The sequence below is a fragment of the Acromyrmex echinatior genome, chromosome 7, assembly GCF_024713525.1.
Source record: "Acromyrmex echinatior isolate Ae372 chromosome 7, ASM2471352v2, whole genome shotgun sequence".
In the NCBI taxonomy this organism is placed as follows: Eukaryota; Metazoa; Arthropoda; class Insecta; order Hymenoptera; family Formicidae; genus Acromyrmex; species Acromyrmex echinatior.
Window position 1 is genome coordinate 2,983,360 of NC_141858.1, and position 22,137 is coordinate 3,005,496.

At 33.8% G+C, this 22,137-nt stretch overlaps 2 protein-coding genes and 2 pseudogenes across 3 annotated transcripts in view; 1 reads left to right on the forward strand and 3 right to left on the reverse strand.

Moving 5' to 3' along the window:
• LOC105155055 (uncharacterized) overlaps window positions 1-22,137 on the reverse strand; it is a 556,628-nt gene that overhangs the window by 526,982 nt on the left and 7,509 nt on the right. The window lies entirely within an intron of this gene.
• Window positions 2,441-4,062, forward strand: LOC147908981 (uncharacterized). The gene is made up of 2 exons (XM_087408070.1): window positions 2,441-3,552; window positions 3,906-4,062. The coding sequence occupies exon 1, from the start codon at window positions 3,116-3,118 to the stop codon at window positions 3,548-3,550; it is 435 nt and encodes a 144-aa protein (XP_087264196.1). The 5' UTR covers window positions 2,441-3,115; the 3' UTR covers window positions 3,551-3,552; window positions 3,906-4,062.
• Window positions 14,160-18,249, reverse strand: LOC147908982 (uncharacterized; annotated as a pseudogene).
• Window positions 19,288-20,264, reverse strand: LOC147908983 (uncharacterized; annotated as a pseudogene).

A 22,137-nucleotide genomic window follows, 5' to 3' on the forward strand; every position in this document is an offset into this window, starting at 1 on the left:
CCACTGTAATAAACATTGAGCATCTTCATTTATTGAAATTTGGTAAGCCTGCAAATAATTTTGAAATGAAATTATTGTTAATAGAGACAATATAAAAATAATATTTTTTTTATCCAAGAGAATGTATAGAAGTAATCCAAACTCTAACAAGGTCAAATTTCGTATCATTTATTTGCAACACATTTTTTATGTTGTACTTAATATTATTGATTTTAATGGAATCAAAAACATTCACTTCTTCAGAGAAAGTAGCGTTACTTGTTTTTATTACAGTGTAATCGTATTTTTTTTCATGCAATGTACCTATAAATTGTTTATACTCTATAGGATTAGAAAAACCTTTTTTGCTTAAAAATCTGTAAGACAATTTCAGTTGTTGCTTAATGCACAATGTTAGTAACAAATTTACGCGAGAATGCGAAATTTTAGCAGTAGCTTTTAATTATGGAAAGCTTTACATCTCATAACTCAAATATGATGCACAGGACCTACCTTTTTCAAAATTCTGATGTAATGCAAAAGTAAATTTAGGTTTTAATGTTTGCTCGAATAAATGGCAATAAAGGTGAAACGCAATTAAAGTTTTTAGATAAGGCATTAAAGATTTAGTAATTGTTCTAGATAGCAGAATATAAAATATTTTATACAAAACTAGATAAAAATAATATATAAGTTCAGTTGATGAAACTAGATCACCAACTAAAATAGGAAAATAAATAACCAATGCCAACATTTCCGATGCACTCATAATTATATATCTTTTTTCAAATATTCAGGTATGATTAAAGGTATTGAATTACCCGTGTCTGTTTCCAAAAGTTTAAAATATTTAATTCTTTTGTTTAGTTGTTCTAAACTAAAATATTTTTTTTTATTAAGACAATTAATTATTTCAGCCATGTCATATTTCAAAATTCCTTCTAAAAAATCGTGCATTAAATCACCATTTATATTTACCGTAACATAAAAATTTGACAATTCATGCCAAATACACTCTTCTTTAATTCCATATGACAGACATGAGCTGCATTTATATAATTTTCGAAGTTACACAAATTTTTTTTTTCCACTAATTTACTTAATCCTTTTTATGATTTCTACAAAAACAACAAAAATAATTAGATTGAAAACTTTCTTCAAAATCTAAGATTGAATTTAAACATTTTTCTACATTGTCATCCCATATCAATAACAATGTGAAATAAACTTGTACATCGACAGGAATGTCCCCTAGCATTCGACGCGCGGCACTACACACTCGTACCGAAGCGCACACATAAAAAAAATAATATAATGATACATATTTTTTATAAATTGAAATTTTTATTTATTTATTTTATTATATGTTCTTATATTTAATTGTAAATTTAATTTAGTGATCTTCGATACAAAATATTAATTTCATTTGCACACTGTAAATTTATAAATGCATGCAAAGCTATTATAATGAATCTACACGTAATGTTGTAATTATGCACAGAAATTTTTTACAGCATTAACAATTTTTATACATAATTACAACATTTTGTGCATAATAAAAATATTATGAATATTGGTAAGCGAGAGACATCGGGGTATCTCACTCGTACTAGTAACAAATGTGTAAGACAACGAAAGGACACCGCGAACCGACATCACGTCCATTGCGCTTTCTCTCTCAATCGTGCGCCTTGCGCTTCTCCCTTCGCGCTCTTCGCCTCCGCGTTTCCAGTAACACGTATGTGTGCTTCGGTACAAGTATGTAGCGCCGCGTGTCGAACGCCAGGAGGACACCATTCCTGCCGGCGTGCGTGAACATCTTTTTCTGATAATGTTGTAATTGTAATACCTTCAATTTCCAAATATTTTAACTGTTGAATAATTTTATAAAATGTACTTTAGTTTCCGTATTACACTCGTTCTACAGAAAAACAAGCTAAACTGAAAAACAAGCTAAAAACTGAGCTAAGAAAATGCTATCCAGACAAGAAATATATTACAGGTACGGAAACAATAGAAATATAAACGGCGCCTATTTTGTATTTACCAGATTTTGAATCTAACGGATTGTTTGGTTCAAAATTGTCGTAAAAGAGATATAAAGGAAATACAATTTTATTAGGAAACTTCTGTTTCATTTGTTTTCATAACTATATTGTAAAATGCTTCTACATATATTTTCGTCATATAAAAATTCTTCCTCTTGCATGTAACAAATAATATCGAACACGGTAATTCTAAAAAATTGTTTCAAAATTTTTAATCTATAATTTGTCCTTCGGTTTTTTCAACAATCATATTTACTTCATCCGATTTTTTTCTTTCTATTAACAACAGATCTTTCTCTTATAACAAAAAGAACTGGACTCAATATAAGATTTACTTTTTTTAATAACTTTCGATATTTTATATTCAATTTCAAACATTTCAAATATACTGTTTATTTCATAACAATAACACAAACTGTATTAAGAATATTTTCCATAACATTTAAGGGGGGAAACCACAGTAAAAGTTTGAAAAAATCGAAAAAATTTTTTTCCGCTTATAAGGTGCTTTAGGGTCTTAAGAATAACATACCAAAAGATGGAGTGCCGCAAAAATTTCGGAATACCCAAATTTTCCATTCTGCGGCAACGCCTCTCAGGTATGCTCCGAGCGCCTTTTGTGATTCCGGCGCGCGCTGTAATTTATGAGTACGGGAGCAGGTATAATGGCAGTCGATGGAGAAGGAACTTCCCTCCGAAAAGTCTATAGTACTTAAGAATGCCTATAAGTATCACCATATGTAATATACATTCAAAGAACACGTGTGTAACGTTAATAAACCGAATGTCAATTGTTGAAACGGACGCTTTTTCGCTTCGCTTCGCCTCGTATATACGTTCCATAATATTCGAATAATAGTGATAATAAGCAATGATTATTGAAAACTATATATTTCGGGTTAGCTATTCGTAGAAATTGCGAATCAGTCGAAAAAATGAAGACAGCTATATGGGCCACATTACTTCACAAAATATCTACGGATAAGCATCCCCAACACGACAATTGCCCGACTGGAGAAAATTCATGGTGCTCGTGACAAAGGGTGAAATCTTCTAATACTTTGGCTACCTATACGCACAAATCACTAATGTCTGATATAGTTTATGAACCAATTAAGTCAGTTTACGAACAACTCACTACGGATGATCTTCTCACTCGCTGCATCGGAGGTTTCACTCAAAACAGCAATGAGAGCTTCAACTCGACAGTGTGGGCGATGGCTCCGAAAACTATGAATTCCGGCAAAATAATCATCGACATTGCTACGAACATCGCTTCGTGTGTTTTTAATGACGGATTAATATCAATTTTACATATAATCCAGGTCATGGGCATGAAAATTGGTCCAAAAAGTCACGAACTATGCATGGACTTGGATGAGCAACGCATACAGAAAGCGGAACGATCTTTGAGTGACGGCGCAAAACAGGCCCGCATCGATCTGAAAACAATTCGAAAGGCCAAACAAGAGCAGGAGATAGATGAAGAAGGCCAATTGTATGGCGCAGGCATCGCAGATTAGAGGTATATAAAAATATTATATTATATTTTACAGTACTTAAAACTTTAAACGCGTTTTTCTCGAAACCACTTTTTTTAAACTGGGCGGACACATAATTCGAATAAATCTTTACCGATCGGTTTCAAATTTTGACAGTATATTCAGAATACCTTCCTCTATGGAAGTGCGTAGGGTTTTTTTTATATTACATGGTTTTTTTTTATCAACAATTTTATGGCGTTTTTTTTTTGTTAAATTTGCAAGTTTTCCTTAAAACGTGCACCATTTTGCGAAAAATTAATATATCGAAAAAATCCTACGTATTTCCATAGCTATTGATATATAGAACCTAAAAAACTGTCATTTTTTGTTCCAGGTCAAAAATTAAGGACTCTAGATGTCCGCCCATGGTCCCTCCTTCAAAAATAGGCGCCATCGGACAAGTGCGGCACAGCCGCCATTTTGTACCAAAAATGTATGAAAAAATTCTTATTTGTACTTCATTCATAATATTATAATGCTTATTTTACAAATTTTTGATTGATCATTTCATTGAGCCAAAAAAAATTCCCAAAAATATATTTACTTTTCCGTGCTCTACTGTGATTTCCCCCCTTAAATTCTTTAAAGTTGATTTTATACAAACTATTATAATGTTACATAGTTCCTTTGCGTTATTTACCATTGCTGTAACAATATTTCAAGGTAATGAAGAATTACTGTACATTTTTCCGATACAAAATTGAGCATAGTATTGTAAAACAGTTCAGAATTATCGAATGCTTTATTATATATATATTTACTATCATCAGATTCATCAACAGAATCATCTTGGATAACATTTTCATATTCTAAAAGATTTAAATTGTTGGATCTTTTTTGTTTCCCTGCATCAGAGTGCAATAATATATCACATTTTGTATGTATTAATAAAATGCTTCTTTAACTATTTGAAGAAGGAAAGCGCTGATAGTTATTTTGCTTGCAGATAAAATTTTGAGCAAATAGATGTAAATGTCTAATATGATATCAAAATCAGAAAATATCGATATAAATTTATAAACATTCGAAGCATATCATATCTCCACATTCCATTTCTTTCTCTATATTAATATATATATATATATATATATATATATATATATATATATATATAATATATATGTGTGTATGTCGAGAGCGAGACAAAGTGAGAGTGATAGAACAAAAATCTGAGCGAGAAAGCGTTTGAACTATTGTTCGACTTATGCGAATCTCCGATTATAAGTCGAACGCGGCGGTTTTCTGGCGGCGGAGCAGTGTCTTTGACTAAAAAAACGAAGAAGATGGATCACAGCTCGATTCAGTCTTTTTCTCTTTTGTAGCACAAAGGCTTTCTTTTTTAATCGCCTATGAGATTCTAGAAAATTATTAGGTGTACAAATAAGTTTCCGCCATTTTTTATCAAAAATTAAGCATTTATTGAAGAACGATAATGTTTTATTGATGTAAGTCAAAATGTAAGTGCAAGTTTTTTTTGCGTTTGGCACGAATCTTCATTCGTATAATGCTTCCAATTCCGCGTCTTCGTACACTTTCGGCCTTCCGCTACGTTCTTTGTCTTCGACGTCAAATTCACCGTTCTTAAATTTTTGAAATTCACGACAACTTCTCTCACTTAAGGCAGCCTCACAATATGCTTCTACAAGCAATCGATGATTATTTGTACATCTAATATAAAAATTGAGGTGATCCCCATGATTCGGATCGCGATTGGCAATTCTCGACTGCGACGACCAAGCGGTATGCTATTGTCATGCGCGCCCGCCAAATCAGGAATCTTGATTGGGGTATCCGTATGTTACATTTCGCATCACGCGAGCGCGCGTGCGCTGTGACCAATCTGAATCTGATTGCCGTTTTAGCGGTTGGAATTTGTGTACGTACGACATGCGGATTTGATTATATTTTTTGCCTTTATCAGCGAGGTGATTGTCAAGTTTGTTTTTTGAAAACTTCTAGAAATGTTTGAAATTGTTCCAGAAGCTTCCAATCTGCATGTCACACGTACATCGAATCTGCGAAAGCTGATTTTTAGATGCATCTCGAACAACGTATATGTATATCAATCTGCATATATTGTGGTGATTACATCGACACAGATAAATAGATCCGCGAAAAGCAGTCGTCGTGACATAAACACACAGACACCCAGACACATACACTCGAGGGAGGGACTGTCTACATGTAGCAGTCACATACGAATACGTTGACTGCAAAAATAAGAACTGTAGGCATTTAAACCTGTAAATTTCTTTTTCTAGTTTTTTTCTCATCCTGGTCTTTATATTGGTGGCATATGAAAGTAAAGCTAGACGAATGACAATTCGGAACGCAGGAGAAAAATTATATTTTATTAATCTGTGCTGTAACTTTACAGGAAAATAATTATTGTCACGCGTTAATAATTTAAAATTTACGATGACAAGCGATAAACATACATGAATAATAATTTTTATAGGATAGAGAAATTTCTAGAAAGACGCGAGTAAGAGGAGAAGCGATAGTGAGATCGGATAGACAAAAGATCAACTGATGCTGACAGATACAAACACATTCCGCGTACATTATAATTCTCCGATCGATTCCGAGTACGCAATACTTTCTTCGGGATATCAACCTTAAACCGTACACGCTATTACTTATTGAATCGAATCAGAATTAATTATCAATTCGCATAAATTTGACAATCTCGCGTTCTTATTTATTTTATTCTTATGTTATGTTATTCTCTTTTTTCGTGCGAATAAACTTTGTCGATCAAGCCGATATCGGATCTACTTTCTTTCCTTATCTTGATGACTTATCCATACATACGGCGGAGATTATAATTCGATCGCGCAACACACCAAAATATTATATATGTGATATCTTTTTATTCGACAAATAAAGAGCTCAGTGGTCATTTAATGCTTTATTTGCTGTTTATAAACACATACATTTGTGTTATATCAAAATTATTTCTTAAACTATTTCTGTAATAAATCATTTAAAAAGGGAATTTTTACATTTTTGTTGGATATAATATTAAATAATTCCCGTTAGAATAGATATCACAGATGTTGACATTCTGGTGCATACTTAATATCCAATGCAAAATATGCTTGAAAACAAAATTTTAAAGCATCGAGAAGTGTGTGTACTTAATTGATAATTTTTTTTATCAATAATCACATAAAAAGAACGTTGTTTAAATTGGAACCAACATTTAATATGTAAAGTTAAACTGTTAGGCTCTTCTTGTATATACAGTCAATCTTGTTCTGTTTAGCTGTTTCGGCAATATCGGCAGGAATTTTTACATGTAAAAAAATACCATCTCTTGCTTTAGATATAGAAATTTAAAATGCCTACTATAGTCGAAACCGTATCTTCATTGCTTTAAATAATTCCATCTTGAGTTCTTATTTAAACTCTAATTTATATTATCTACGTGCTTGTATATATACAGGGTGGGCCATCTATTGGTACGTTTTTAAAAATGCGATCAAATGAGCATACATTGATATTTTTTATTAATTTTTTTTTTGTTGTGAAGCTAAAAGTATCCGCGTCAAGAATGAAAAACGATTTCGTTCATGTGGCTCCCTCTACTGGCCTTACAGTATGCCATTCGGTCACCCCAATTATTAATGACATTTTGGACTACCTCGGCGCCAATTTCACTCAAAACAGTCGTAATATAATGTCATCCACTAACATCCCTTTCTCACGAACTTTCCTCACCAATTTGCGTATAGCTCCTTCGGTGGGTGCTCTATCACGACCCATATTTCTTTTCAAAATTCGTACAGTTTCGGCGACACAGCACTGACTTTGAAAATAAGTTTTTAAAATTTCAAAACGCTCTTCAAGAGAAAACATGTTGTTTCGTGCCGCGGACGGTATGACTAATAAACTGTCAAAATTTCGGGTCTGTAGCTCGTTCGGTGTTGCCATACGACGAAATTCAAAAACGTACCAATAGATGGCCCACCCTGTATTATATATATCATATTTAGTATTTTTGAAATGAGAGTGCCAAATTGTTTTTCCGGACACAATTATAAACACAATTAAAACTACTCTAGTGAACAATTTGGCACGCATTTCAAAAATACTACAATATGGTATATATGCAAGTACATATATAATATAAATTAGTAATTTTGAATTATTTAAAGCAATGAAGATACAACTTCGACCGTAATAAGAATTTTAAATTTCTAGTATTGATTATGTTTCTCACATATATGGTCTAAAATAAAGATTCTTAATGCGAGAACGGGTGAGAAAGGGGGTAAAATCAAAAGTGAGAAGGAAGAAGAAGGAGAAAAAAAAGGAAATCGAAAAATAAAAGCATGGACAAAGAGGAAAGGAAACTAGTAGATCATATAGAAGAGGTTGGATGATTTTAAATAGTAACATTAAGGGAGATGAGGAGGAAGAGTGGACATACTCGTATATAAGAGCCAGAGGGCAAATGATAGATTACGCAGTAATAGAAGGAGAAAGTAGGGACAGAATAGAAAACTTAGTAATAGGAGATAAAGTAGAGTTGGATTATCAACCAATAACAGTCAAATTAAAGGAAAAAAAAGAAAGAATTGAGTGAGAAGACAGTAAGAACAGGAAGAAAGAGAAGAGGAATATGGGGTGAAAAAAAGAAGAGAAGAATTTGAGAGGAATTTAGGAGAGGTAAGGGTAGAGGGAGAGATAAATAAAAAAAGAGAAGAGATAGCGAGAAAAATTAAAGCAGCACTGGAAAAAGGAGCAGAGAGACAAGAAGGGAAAGAAGAGCTGGTGGGACAAAGAATGTAAGCGTTTGAAAGAAAAGGTTAGAGGAACGTTGAAGATGTAAAAGAAAGGTAGGGAAGAAGGAAAAGAATACAGAAGAATGAATAAAAGAATGAATAAAAGAATATGTGTAGGAGGAACAAAGAAGAAAAGAATGTGAAATGGGAGAGAGAGGTAGAATTAGCAAAGAACCAAGGTAAAGTGTGGAAAATTGTGAATAGAGAAAGGAGAAAGAAAAGAATAAGAAGATAAACGATGAAATAGAAATGAGACAGTGAAAGGAATATTTTATGAAAGTATTAGGAGGAGTAGAACAAACAGTCAAAAAGGAGTGTGGGAAAAAGAAAGAAGAACAAGATGAAGAAATAGGGAAAGAAGAATTTAAAAGAATATTAAAAAGAATAAAGGAAAGGGAGGCAATGGGAAGGAATGAAATTCCATTGGAAGTATGGAAGCATGGAGGAGAGGGTATAGAAAAGGAAAATATGTTATAGGAAAGGGGGAAGAATGGCCAGAAAGTTAAAAGGAAGCAATAATTATACCGATTATAAAGAAAAGGGAGGGGAAAGAGATAAAAGAGTACAGAAGGGTATCATTAATACCTATCTTATATACAATATACATGACGATATTAGCGGAAAGGTTAAAAAAAAAGATAGAGGAGAAAATGATTATCCCAGAGAATCAGATAGGATTCAGAAAGAATAAGGGAACGATGGATAATATATATACTGAATGTGTAATATATATGTACTATTTGATTAATAGATAAATAGGGAGAAGGAAAGGGAAAATGATAGCATTATTTTTATAGACTTAAAAGCAACCTTTGATTAGGTGGATAGAGAAATAACATATAGGGAAATGAGGAAAAAAAGGGATAAACTGGTAAAATAGAGGAGGTACAGAGGGTAACAATAAGCAGGGTAAAACAGGGGAAGAAGAGGGGAAGTTTTGGACTACGAGAGGAATAAGGCAAGGTTATTCTTTAAGCCCATACTTATTTAATATAGCGGATATAGAGGATATGAGAAAAGACAAATGAGAGAGGGGGCGGTAAATTTGGGAAAACAGAAAGTGTTCACACTAGCATACGCAGACGATATAATGATATTAGCGGAAGATGATATGAGGAGCATGATAGGAAGGTTAGAAAAATACATATATGAGAAAACATTAGAACTAACCACAGAGAAAAAGCTTATGAGATTTAAAGAAGGGAAGGGGGAGGGATGAAAAAGAAAAAGTGATAGTAAGGAAAGAAAGTAGTAAAAAGTAGTAGAAAAGAAAGAAAATCGAGGAAGCAAAAAAATTTTAATTTAAGATACAAAGTAAAAAGGAACAGAGGACAAGAGGCACATGTAAAAGAAAGAGTGAAGAGAAGAATCGCGCTGTTAGAACATGTATGGGGAATAGGAAAAAGGAAATTTGGAAAGGAATGGGAAAAGAGAATATGGCTCTTTGATATGGACATGATGAGTTACAGAAATATGGGTATGGAAAGAGAAGAGATAGAGAAAGTACATGATAAATATATAAAATGTAATAGGAGTAGAAAGAGATACACTAGGATATATGATAAGAGAAGAAATAGGGAAGGATAAACTAAAAGGGAGAGCAGGATTAAGAGCATGAAGATTTGAGAGAAGACAGTGTGAAAGCAAGAGAGGAGAATTAGCGAGGAAATGCTGGAGAAAAGGAAAAGAAAGAATGGAAAAAGGAAGGAAATCAAGAAGGAAATAGGAGAAGGAAGATTATTATGAAAGGAGTACAATAAGAAGGAAGGAAGGAGAAGAAAAAGGAGAGGAAGAGGAAAGAGAATAATAAAGAGAGAAAAAGAAATTCAAAAAGAGGAAAGGTAGGAAAAGATCAGTCCTCATCAGACCTCAATATTTAAAAAGGGGATGAGCAGTGAACAGGTGAAAGAGAGTAATTAAATTTAGAATAGGAAATGAAATAAAGAATAGAAAATACTGGGAAACGGGAGAAAAAAAGAAATACAGACTTTGTGAGGGAGAAGAGGAAACATGGGAACATGTGTGAGAGAGATGCAAGACATGGAAAAAAGGAAGGAAGGGAAGGGGGATGGCTGGATAGTATGAGATAGGGGAAGAGAGAGAAGGAGAGGAATGGATGAAAGAACTGGAGAAAGAGAGAGAGGAAGATAGAAGGGGGAAAGAGGGAGCAGGAGAGGAAGAAAAGAGAGTGATGGGAGAGGTGAGGGTTGAAGAGGATAAGGAGGAGAGAAAGCAAGAGGAGAGCAAGGGAAGAGAAGGGGAGGAAGGGAGAATGAAATGAATGAATGAGAGAAAAAATGAATGAAGGAGTCTTTTTCGGCCTTCTAGATTAACTGACAACTCGTTTTACGGATAATCTTAAATTTAACAATTAATATTACATATTTCTTAACATTATTTAAATGATTCAAGTCGGTCAAGCAGAAACGGAAGCGAAAATTTAGAGAGAGAGAGAGAGAGAGAGACGGGGGAGAGGATATTGTTAAGAAATAGTGTAAAATTGTGCAACGAATGCATATTATGTAAGAAAGATAATATATTAAGCGAACTTAGGACAAACAGAGAAAGAGAGAGAGAAGAGTGCGATGATATTATGCGAGACGTGAGGGAATGGGAGAGAGAAGAGGAGAATATATTATGTACATAGGATTGTAGAAATAATATTGTAGAAAGAACGAAAATGCGAGAGAGATTGTAAAACATATGTATACGTAACAAATTGTAATCTCCCTTGGGGAATCAATAAACTCTATTGTATATGCAATCTCTATTAACTTACTCATGCTCTCTTCGATTTATACAAATAATATACGTAATTGCGAGATAGACACTTTCTTTTTTTATTCTCATTCTTTTAGATACTTTTTAGTGATAATTTTGATGGTATTAGGAGTTTGCATTAAAAGCCGCTGTTTTTTCTTTATATTTGAGCACTTATTTCAATAACAAAATTTATGAATACCTCAATCAAAGTATTTTTCCTCGGAAGCTATGACTTTTTGCCACTTTTCAGGCAGAAGTTGAATTCCACGACGAAAGAATAGTCTGTCTTTTGCTAATCCATTCAGCAACCCAATTTTCGACTTCGCTATAATTATGGAAGTGTGTATCTTCTAGAGCATGTTGCATCGATCGGAACAGATGATAATCGCTTGGTGCTAAGTCCGGAGAATACGCTGGGTGCGGGAGAACCTCCCATTCGAGATCTATCAGTGTTTGTTTCACGGCTATAGCAACATGCGGCCGAGCGTTATCATGGAGTAAAATCACCTTTCGACGATTTGATGCAATTGATGGTCGTTTTTGCATCAAATTATCATTCAAACGTTCCAATTGTTGTTGATAACGCTCGGTGGTGATTGTTTCATTCGGTTTAAGCAGCTCATAATACACGACACCTTCCATATCCCACCAAATACAGAGCATTGCTTTGTGACCGTGGATATTTCGCTTTGGAGTCGATATTGATGGTTGACCAGGATCAATCCATGATTCTTTGCGTTTTGGGTTGTTGAAAAAGATCCATTTTTCATCGCCGGTCACGATACGCCACAAGAAACTCTTCTTGTTATGCTTTGCAAGCAAAGAAATTGAGATGTTTAAACGGTTGGCAATGGCATTTTCGGTCAATTCATGTGGCTGCCATTTTCCTTCTTTCTGAATCTTTCCCATAGCTTGTAAACGTCGAAAAATAGTTAATTTATCGACTTTCAGTTGTTGAGATAATTCTTTGAGTGTTTGAGCTGGATTTTCTTCCAATAGAGCTTGCAGTTGTTCATCTTCGAATTTTTTCGGTTGACCTGTTCGTTGTTTGTCGTGAACGTCACAATCACCACTTTTGAATCGTCGAAACCAGTCTCTACATACTGTTTCCGATGGAGCAGATTCACCATAAATTTCCACAAGCAATCGATGAGTTTCAGCTGCACTTTTTTTCAAATCAAAATAGTGTAAAAGTACACATCGGAAAAACAACTTATCACGTTCCATTTTAATTCAGTTATAGAAAAGCACATATGTAAACAAGGATGACGTCTGTTGACTGAATTTTAGTAGGAAATGTTCACATTTAAAAATGATATAAGTAGCAGATGTCTCTGACCATAGCACACGCAGTTACTGCCATCTAAACGTGAACAGTGGTTTTTAATGCAAACCCCTAATAATTAACGCGAAATTAACTTTCGCACGATTTGAACGTGATAATATTTTTAATGCACATTTTCAAACTTTTTTGTATTTGTTATGCATATAGAAGATGTGAAAAAGTATAGAAAAAAATGCGGAAAAAGTGTTAAAAATGTGAGAAAGTAAATAAATAACATAGATGAATAGATAGATAACGCAGGTCGGTGATAAATACCATAAATAACTAAATAAATAACATAAATAGGTGAATAGATGAAATATCGGAAGATGGATAGATAACATCCATAAATCGATAAATAATATAGATGTATAAGATATATAAATAAATAATGTATGCAAACAGATGAGATGTGCGAAAAAAGTGCGGAAGAGATGCGGAAGATATATCGAAACATTCTAAAGAAATGCGGAATAAATGCGGAAAAAATACCGAAAAGATACTAGAAATACCGAAAATGGTACTCAAAAGGTACAGAAAAGATATAGAAAAATTGCGAAAGTATGTAGAAATAGTGCGAATAGGTGCAGAACAAATGCGAAAGAAATGCAAAAGAGATATATAAATGGTATGGAAGAGATATAAAAGATTACGGAAATGGTGAGAAGAAATGCGAAATTAATGTAGGAAAGGTGTGAGAGAGATGTGATACAAATGTAGAAAAAGTATAGAAAAGGTACATGAAAGATGCGGAAGAAATGCTGGAAAGGTGCGAGAGAGGTGCGGAAAGTATAGAAGAGGTGCAATAAAAGTTCAGAAAAGATATTGAACAAGTGTAGAAAAAGTGTTGAAAAAGTGCAAAAAAATGTAGACAAAGTGTAAGAAATAAATGCAAAAAAGTGCAGAAAAGGTATAGAAAAAGATAAAAGTGACAAAAAAATTGTAGCAAGTGCTGAAGAAAGGTGCAGTAAAAGGGGACAAGATTTTGCGAAGATGACGACGACGACGACGATGACGTATCTGTATGAATAAATGACATAAATTGAAAAAATACGTGCACATATTCATATCTACGCTTCAAGTACACTTATGGACATGATTGCTATCTCATTTTAATTGTGAAAATCTATATTTTTCCTTAATATATGCATATTTTATAACATCAATTTATTTAAACAAAACAATAATTTTTAATTATATAAGCGAGTTCCTTCTTGTAAAGGATACGCTGCATCTCTTTCAAGAACATGGTATATTATGTACTAAAAAAAAAATATTATATATACTTGAAAATATATTACGGGCAGTTTTTGCGTCTCCTAAAACTACTATTATTTGAGTTTTACACTTAGATTTAAAAAGCACGTATATTCTTAGCATCTTTTTTTACCTATTTTAAAAAGGTAACTTTGTATTGATATCACGCATTTTGTAATGATGACAGCACAAAATATTTATGATAAATATTTATTATTATTCATTTTTTGAAATGTTATATAAATATTTTATACATATCAGGAAACACGGTAGCGGCTCCCGTCAAGTATTTTTGTAGTACATAATACCATGTCATGAAAGAAACGCTACAGCGTATCCTTTACTTTATATTGGAGAAGAATATAGATTTTTATATTAAAATGAGATAACAATCATGTCCGTAAGTGCATTTGAAGCGTAGATATGAATATGTATACGTATTTTTCAGCCCAATTTATGTCATTTATTCATACAGATACGTCGTCGTCGTCGTCGTTGTCATCTTCGCAAAATCATGTCCCCTACTATACCTTTCTTTAGCATTTTCTACACTTTTTCTGTATCTTTTTCTACATCTTTTCTGCACTTTTTCAATACTTTTTTTATACTGTCCTGTATCTTTTCTGAACTTTTACTGCACCTCTTCTACACTTTTTCTACATCTTCTCTGCGATGACCCAAATAGATCATACTCAAAATCTACGTCTGCAGATTCTCTGCAAACCAGCAGTTAAAGTATCACGAATCAAGTCATCTACTTTTAATTTCAAAACCGATGTCAAAACCGAAATCATACTTTACTTTAAATCACGCATTAATTCGGCCTAATTTCTATTTTAGATCATGTCTACGAGTGTTATACGCTCCTAAACGTCGAGCGGCATTTGGACTAAACTCTCGCGGGGCGAAAGATGAGGGGAATAGCGGAAGGCGGAGCCAAGTCGAAAATCGAACGAGAAGTGCAAATTTTGCCGAGCCTTGGTATATAGGATTGATGTGTTCGCAGATATAAATATAGTCAATTTGTTTACATCTTATGCTTAAATCTTCGCGTGTTAATGTTATATAATGCTAATTTTCGCTATTTACGCTATTATGATCTATTTCAATCAGAGTGAATACATTGTGGTCGGGTGATGGGGTAATGGTGGGTAATGGTATGACCTTGAGTACATATTTCGAATAAGAGATTAGAGGGAATTTCAAAATGGTGTGTATATTTGGTTATCAGTGCGTCATAATACGCACTGACAGTGATGCATTTTTCTATCCCATTCTATCTCAAACCAATTTGACTCAAGGATCTTGAAAGAAAAATGGGGTCCTAATGGCAAACTTTTTTCAGGCTGGTTACGATCTCATTTATTGTAATCTCAGGATATAATCTTCCTTGTTTAACAAAAGTGAGGTGGTCGATAATACAATTTATATCTTGTAAGATGTCTGTAATAATGGCGTTTAGTGTAAGAAAATATTCATCTATTTCCTCTCTTAAGTCCTGTTTGGCCATCTTGCTATTTTTTCTGGTGGTAATATTAATGAGTAATTGAGCATTGTAGCTGGTTACTTCTTCTAACTTATCGACATGCGCGATTGTGGTGTTTAGAATTTTTAATTGATTCGCCATGACATGATGAAGTGTTTGCTGTTTATTGTTCAGAATCGTAATTTGTTCTTTGATAATTTTTTCATCCGAAGCATCCATAGTGCCAAAAAGTGCTTTAGCAATGGAACCTATTCCATCAATTAATCCACATTTTTTATTTTGGGTTGTTTGATAAATAGTGTTTATTCGATCGGCTAAAGTAAATATTTTATGATTTTTTGCTTCGATTAGCTGTTTCATACTTTCATACGTTTCACGTCCGTCTGTTTGGATTTTACACAAGTGATGAGCATGATCAATATAATCTTGTAGTATGTGAATTCCCTTATTTATCGAGCCAATATTTATTACCAGCTTCTATGATGACTCTGCTTGATACAATTCTCCTAGCTTTTCGTAGTATAATCCTGGTTCAGATAAAACATTTTTTAGTTCGTAAGCTTCGTTCTTTATATGCCGATTGTTGAATCAGCATCAACCTGAAATAAATCAGTATTGACCGGTGTATTTTGCTGATACTATGTAAAAAAATTTTTATTATATTTCTATTATAGTATATAAAAATTTTTATATATTTTATATATTTCTTTCCGCCTTTCTTTGGCTTTCTTAGTCGTTGCTATTCAATTATACTGCAACCATGTTGTCTCATATGCTGCTACAGCGTGCTGATTCAGTTCATGATGTCGTAAATCAAGACGAGGTTGTTGTGGACGATGTTGAATTTATTGACCGGGAGGTTCAAGATTTTTAGACTTTATTGAATCTCTTAGCGAATTCTCAGAGGAGGAGGTATGAGAATAAGATGAGATAGATACGTATGCTTAGACATAATATATATATATATTATATATATATTTTCATTTTTCTTCCCTCTTCTTTATTCTATTAGTGTTCGATAAATGCTTTTAGATGATTGATGTGTATACATTTAATTTTTCCTCTTATTTTTATCCTGTAATTGACAGCTGATAGTTCTCGATAATTTCGTATGGTCTTGTTCATAATGAATCTAATTTTTTCGATCGACCTCTTCGCAGAGTTTCGTCGTGAAGCAATACCTTGTCTCCTAGTTTGAATGAGATAACTTTAGTGTTTTTATTGTATTGTTGTTTGGCGGTTAGTTTAGCTTTAATTATATGTTCTCTAGCGATTCGATTGATTGCCTGTAGTTGCTCTTTTAATTTCTTGGCATAATCGTCATAACAGTAGGATTTGGAGATTTTGTCAGTGCAGAGGGTAACGTTGGTTGATATCCAAAAACTAGTTCGCGCGAATGAAGTATACCCTGTTGCTATATGTGATGTAGTACTGTATGTAAACATGGCATATGAACTCATTCATCCCAGTCCATTCAATCCGCGTTAATATAATGTCGCAAATATTCTGCCAGGATACGATGAGAGCGTTCTAATGCACCGTTGCTTTCAGAATAATACGCAGTTGTCTGTACTTTACTGATTTTTAATAGTTTACAGATATTTTTAAACATTTCACTTACAAAGTTTGTGCCCTGATCGATCAATATTTTATCAGATATTTCACATTCAAAAATAATTTTGAGTGTAAATTGTTTCGCTATTTCGGTAGCTTCTTGATTTGGTATAGCTTTACTAAATTTAATGAGATTACTTGGAAGGTTAATATATATTTATTTCCATGGTTACTCAGCGTTAATGGGCTGATGATATCTAAAGCATATTTCTCGAAGAGTATGTGTGATTTCCAGTGGCGCCTTTGTTCTCCCTTTTAATTTATTTTTTTGATATGTCTCGCATTTCGCGATATAATTTTCTACGTATTTAATTAATCCTGATCAATTGTGTTTCAATCGAAACCGTTTAATGGTTCTTTCCATTCCTTGATATCCTCCTAAAGGTTGTGGTATTCATCAAGTATTCGTTATTTATTTACGTCATTATATTCGTTTATTTTATCACTATCTCTCTCGTGTGTGTCTTCGTTTGTCGTGTCTTCTGGTAATGATATTTATGCTTAATGCGTCTGCGTTCATGTGCATCTTGCCTGCACAGGAAATAACCTCGTAATCGTATTCTTCTAATTTGAATCTCCATCAGATTAATCTTGATCCAGGGTCAGTTACATTGAACAACCATACTAAAGGCTTATGGTCAATTACTATTTTAAATTTCATGCCATACAAATACGATCGATAATGCTTAACTCCTCAAACGATAATTCTTTTTAGGTAGTATTGTAATTATTCTCCACTCTTGACATTATGCGACTAGCGTATGCTATTGGTCTGTCTTGACTCAAAGTCCTTTGAGAGAGTATAGTCCCGATCGCGTAATCAGATGCATCGGTAGTCACAAGAAATTCTCATATAAAATCTGGATATTGGAGCACGGGTACGGTAATCAATTTACTTTTTAGCAATGTGAATGCATTTTATTGTTTGAACTATATGAATTATATGAACTATATGAGTTCTCCTTTCTTTGTCAATTTAGTGGTTTGGCGATCTTGGAAAAATTTTCGATAAATTTCCTGTAATATCCTGCTAATCCAATGAATGCTTGTATCTCTTTTATTTTTACTGGAATAGGAAATTCACTTATAGCTTTTAGCTTAGTCGGATTTGGTTTGATCCTGTCATCGGTTATTACATGCCCTAAATAAATGATCTCTTTTCTGAAAAAATTCACATTTCTCAGGCTGTAATTTTAATTTATATTGTCTCAGCTTATTATATCGAATATTTCAAGGAGCCGCACGTTGTGTTCCTGTAAACCGGCTCCGTATACGACTATGTCATATATAATATTAAGCATTTAACTTGTAACCCAGTTAGAACAGAATTCATCAATCTTTGAAAAGTAGTTGGCGCATTTTTCAGTCCAAAGGGCATCCTATTAAATTAATATAATGTAATCGTAATGCCCATAAGCAGTTGAAAAAGCAATTTTGCCTTTATCCGACTCAGTCATGAGAATTTGATAGCAGACGCTAGGTCTAATGTAGTAAAGTATTTAGCGTTTCCTAGCTGATCCAATATATAGGTTATATACAACTATGCGTAATTTAAGTGTTCCTGTATCAGTCTTTTTGGGTATTACAAGTAATGGCGCGTTTCACTGACTATTGCTTGATCATATTATTTCGTCTTTAAGCATTGTATTTGCTTGTGCACTTCTTTCTTATGCTTCTCGTATCCGGTTTCACGTTAACAGGCGCATTGTCTACCTGCGTGTGAATTTCATGTGCGACAGTATTAGTATGCATCAATGGATCTCCTTTCAAATGGAATATGTCATTGTACTACGTGCAGATTTCTGTTGTGCTCTTCTTTTCCTCAGCATTTAAATGCTTTAGCTTTAATGTATTTTCGATGCAGATGTTTCTTGAAATTACTGTCTTAATTTCTTCTTCTTCATCTCCCTTTTATATAGACGACTCACAAATGTCTTCCGACGCTATTTCTTCGGAGTTACGCAAGGTACTTGCATTTTTACATGCGTCTCCATGATATTTATGATATTGATCAGACAGAGATAATTTTTCAGCTGTATCAGACAGTTTCCAATAAGTGCTCCTGGTTGCGCTTCTTCGGCTTGAATTATTCCTGTATTGTTCGTAGTTGTGGTGGCTTCTATGATTGCCTCGCACCTAGGGTTGATTCTTATTATTTTGTAAGGATATATTTTCAATATGCTGTCTCCTATTTTTAAAAGCTTGTTGCAGTAGCAACAAGTAGTCGCATTTCGCAAGATGTTTTTGTAGGAAATTAACTCCAAGTATGCCTTCGTAGTCGATTGGAAAATCATCTGCAATTACATACTGTATCTGGTATTCATCTAATAATATGGTAGCAGTTATTTTTCCTATAACATATTTATTTCGTGTCCTGTAACTCCAGCTAACGTTATCTTGTCTTCATATATTAATATACGTTTCTCCCCTCAAATTCCGTAATTTTACGAGGGTTACTACTGCTCCAGTGTTCGAAAAGAAATTTAATTTTTTCTTTCTTGAATTCTTTGATTTGTAAATTTATTAAATCCAGCCTTGTACTGCGGCTCGTGGCACCTCACTGACTTGCGAAATTTGGTAGTCGCGTGCGTAGGTTTTGGCCATTTTATTTTCTGCTGAACTCTGTCTTCGGGTTTTTCCGTCATACATTTTCACGCTTCCTCTTGATGCGGTTCCTGAGCGTCCATTTAACGTCCAGCATTCGTTATGGATGTGTCCTGTCTTTTTGCAGTCTAGTTGCAATATTTTGCAGCTGTATTTATGTTATCTTGTCCGCTCGACTTTCGCAACAAATGTCGATCAGCGTATCTGGTTCGACATTCTTGACCACTATATCCCATTTTCCCACATTTTTGACAATATGATTCTCGATGATGATTTAACAAGTTTGAGTATCGAGGGTTGCTACCAAGTGGTCCTTTGATTTTTTCTTCGGCAGTAGCCCCTGCTATTGCTTCTTGCAATGTAGCATAATGTTGTGACCTCACAAGTAGTTTGATTTTATCTCAAATCCTATTTGGAAATTCTGTCTTGTTTTTGAATCTAGAATTATTTTTGTATCTAGAATTATACGTTTTTGTTCATTGTTATGCCCCTGTCCTTCGATTATCGACTCATATAATTCCATTAATAAGTTCGACTCTCAAACCGTATTGTCTAACGTTCTCGCCCGGTTTTTGTTTAATAGTATTAAATTCTATTTATAAGTGAGTCGTGTTTTTTTTTGCTAAGATAGCAAGTTTCTAACTCCGATTTTAATTGTTGAAAGTCATATATATTCCATGACTCGAAATCTATTATTGCTTTGCCTTTTAACTTGGTACACAATATAGCATCTAGTAACGTTCTTTCATCTATTGGATCTATGGCATATGAACATGCGCTTAGAAATTCTTTTAGTTTAGCCTGTAAATTTCCATCGAATTCGGGTATTATTTCTCGTGCTTTTTTAAGTTTCATATATTGATTTACGTGTGGGTGTTGGTTGCGTACGTCCTTGGTCGTACGTTCATAAAAGCTGTCTAAGCGGTAATCGTTTCGCGTGTATCGCGTGCTGAGTATTTCAATGATCCTCTATTTTACTGATTCTTTTATTTATGGCTTTCATTTCTTCTCAGAGTTCTCGAATTCCCAACATTGCGTAAGGGATCTGTTTGCAAATTGTTATGATCGTTTCCAGCTGGTAACTATGGTTCCATTACAGCTTGCGCTAATTCTCTGGACGGGACTGTCGGTGCTTGTCGCTTTGCACTAAGCGGAATGCGGTACATTTTTATGACCGTGTTATCTCCATAATTTTCTTCGGAATTAAAAATGCTGCTGTCCTGAATTAAAAATTCCTGTCTAAGAGTGACTTTATTAGGATTTCTGCTATAATTTATTCTATCTCGCCTATCGTCTGTGTTATCATCACTAAACGTAGAAATATCGTCGTCGTTTCCCGATTCGGAATTTACGATCTTGTTATTTTCACGAGAGTCTAGCTTTTCGCTTGAATTTAGTTTGATGAGATTTTCGCAGGTTTCGCGATTTACAATCTTTTCACGATTCTCGCGATCTGTTCCGTTTGCTACAGGAAGCGAATTTAATTTCTATTGCGCGCTGCGCTTTTGGATTTAATAACCACGATGCGTTCGATGGAGGGTTATCAGTATTGTCCGACATTCATGCGATTTACAAAAATTTTCGACTTACAATAGAAGTACAGTTAGTACAGTTAGTAGTTTAGTGCTTGTAGTTTGCTTGACCTAGTCTACATGATCAGCTTACTGTTGTTGAGATTGATCAGTTCGTGGCTGCTTTCTCGGGTTGTCGATGTGCGTAGTCTGTTCTGCTCGGTTTATAAAATTTACGAGTCAGCCGTTAATCAGTCGTACCATCAAGGTATGACATGCCGCTCAGGGCGTGGCGGAATCACAGATTGAACGTGGCGTCGTTTGGTAAGAGCTCGAGGAGGATTGGATCCTCCAATTAATATAGGCGTTCATGGTGTAAGAAATTTTATTATCACTTACGAGTACTCGATGTGTTACAATCTTACGACGTCTCGCAGTAACGGAGATTTAGTAGTCATGTGTCTTCTTGATTTTTCGGAACGGTCCCGAGATGCTCGAGGCTTACGTTTTTATATATACAAATTAGGCTGAATTAATGCGTGGTTGCATTTTAAAGTAAAGTATATCGTCGGTTTTGAGTTTTTAAAAGTTCAGAAAAGATGTAGGACAAATGTAAAAAGTGTCGAATTTTTGCTAAATATTATTTTCATTATCATTTTAATATATTTATTATACAAAATGATTTAATGTAAAGATATTGCAACATATATTTGATATTTTTTTTTACATTTTTAATGTTTTTTTCCAGTTAATTTCATAGATTTTTGTTAAGTTCTTGTTATTAGTAATAATACACTTAAATTTTATATTCAGGTTTTTAATGTCTTTTCCGATATTTAGTATTCCGGTATTTAATTATTCTTTAAGGATATTTTTATCGAAGATCTTGTTATTACAACCTGAATAATGACAACTTTAATTCTCTGTCCAAAATTAGTCCTTGAAAAAAACTAATTTACTAAATGAAAAATTAAAACCCACGTCCATCGGCTAAAAGTGTTTTCCATATGACTGTAGGTGAAATTCCTGAAGTAGAACCAGATCTTCAGGTACTTGTTAATGAATTTTGATTGAAATGCTGCAATATGATGATTGTTCTTTTTTTATTTTACAATAATGCAAAAGCATTATTAGCCCGGGGAACTATATTAAATGACCCAGTTTCCTTGAAATGTTAAAGAGAATACTGATTTATACAATCTTCTGTTCAGAAATCG

Excerpts from the sequence above, each read along its gene's own strand:
- LOC147908981 (XM_087408070.1), top strand. The coding sequence starts at position 3,116 with ATGTCTGATATAGTTTATGAACCAATTAAGTCAGTTTACGAACAACTC.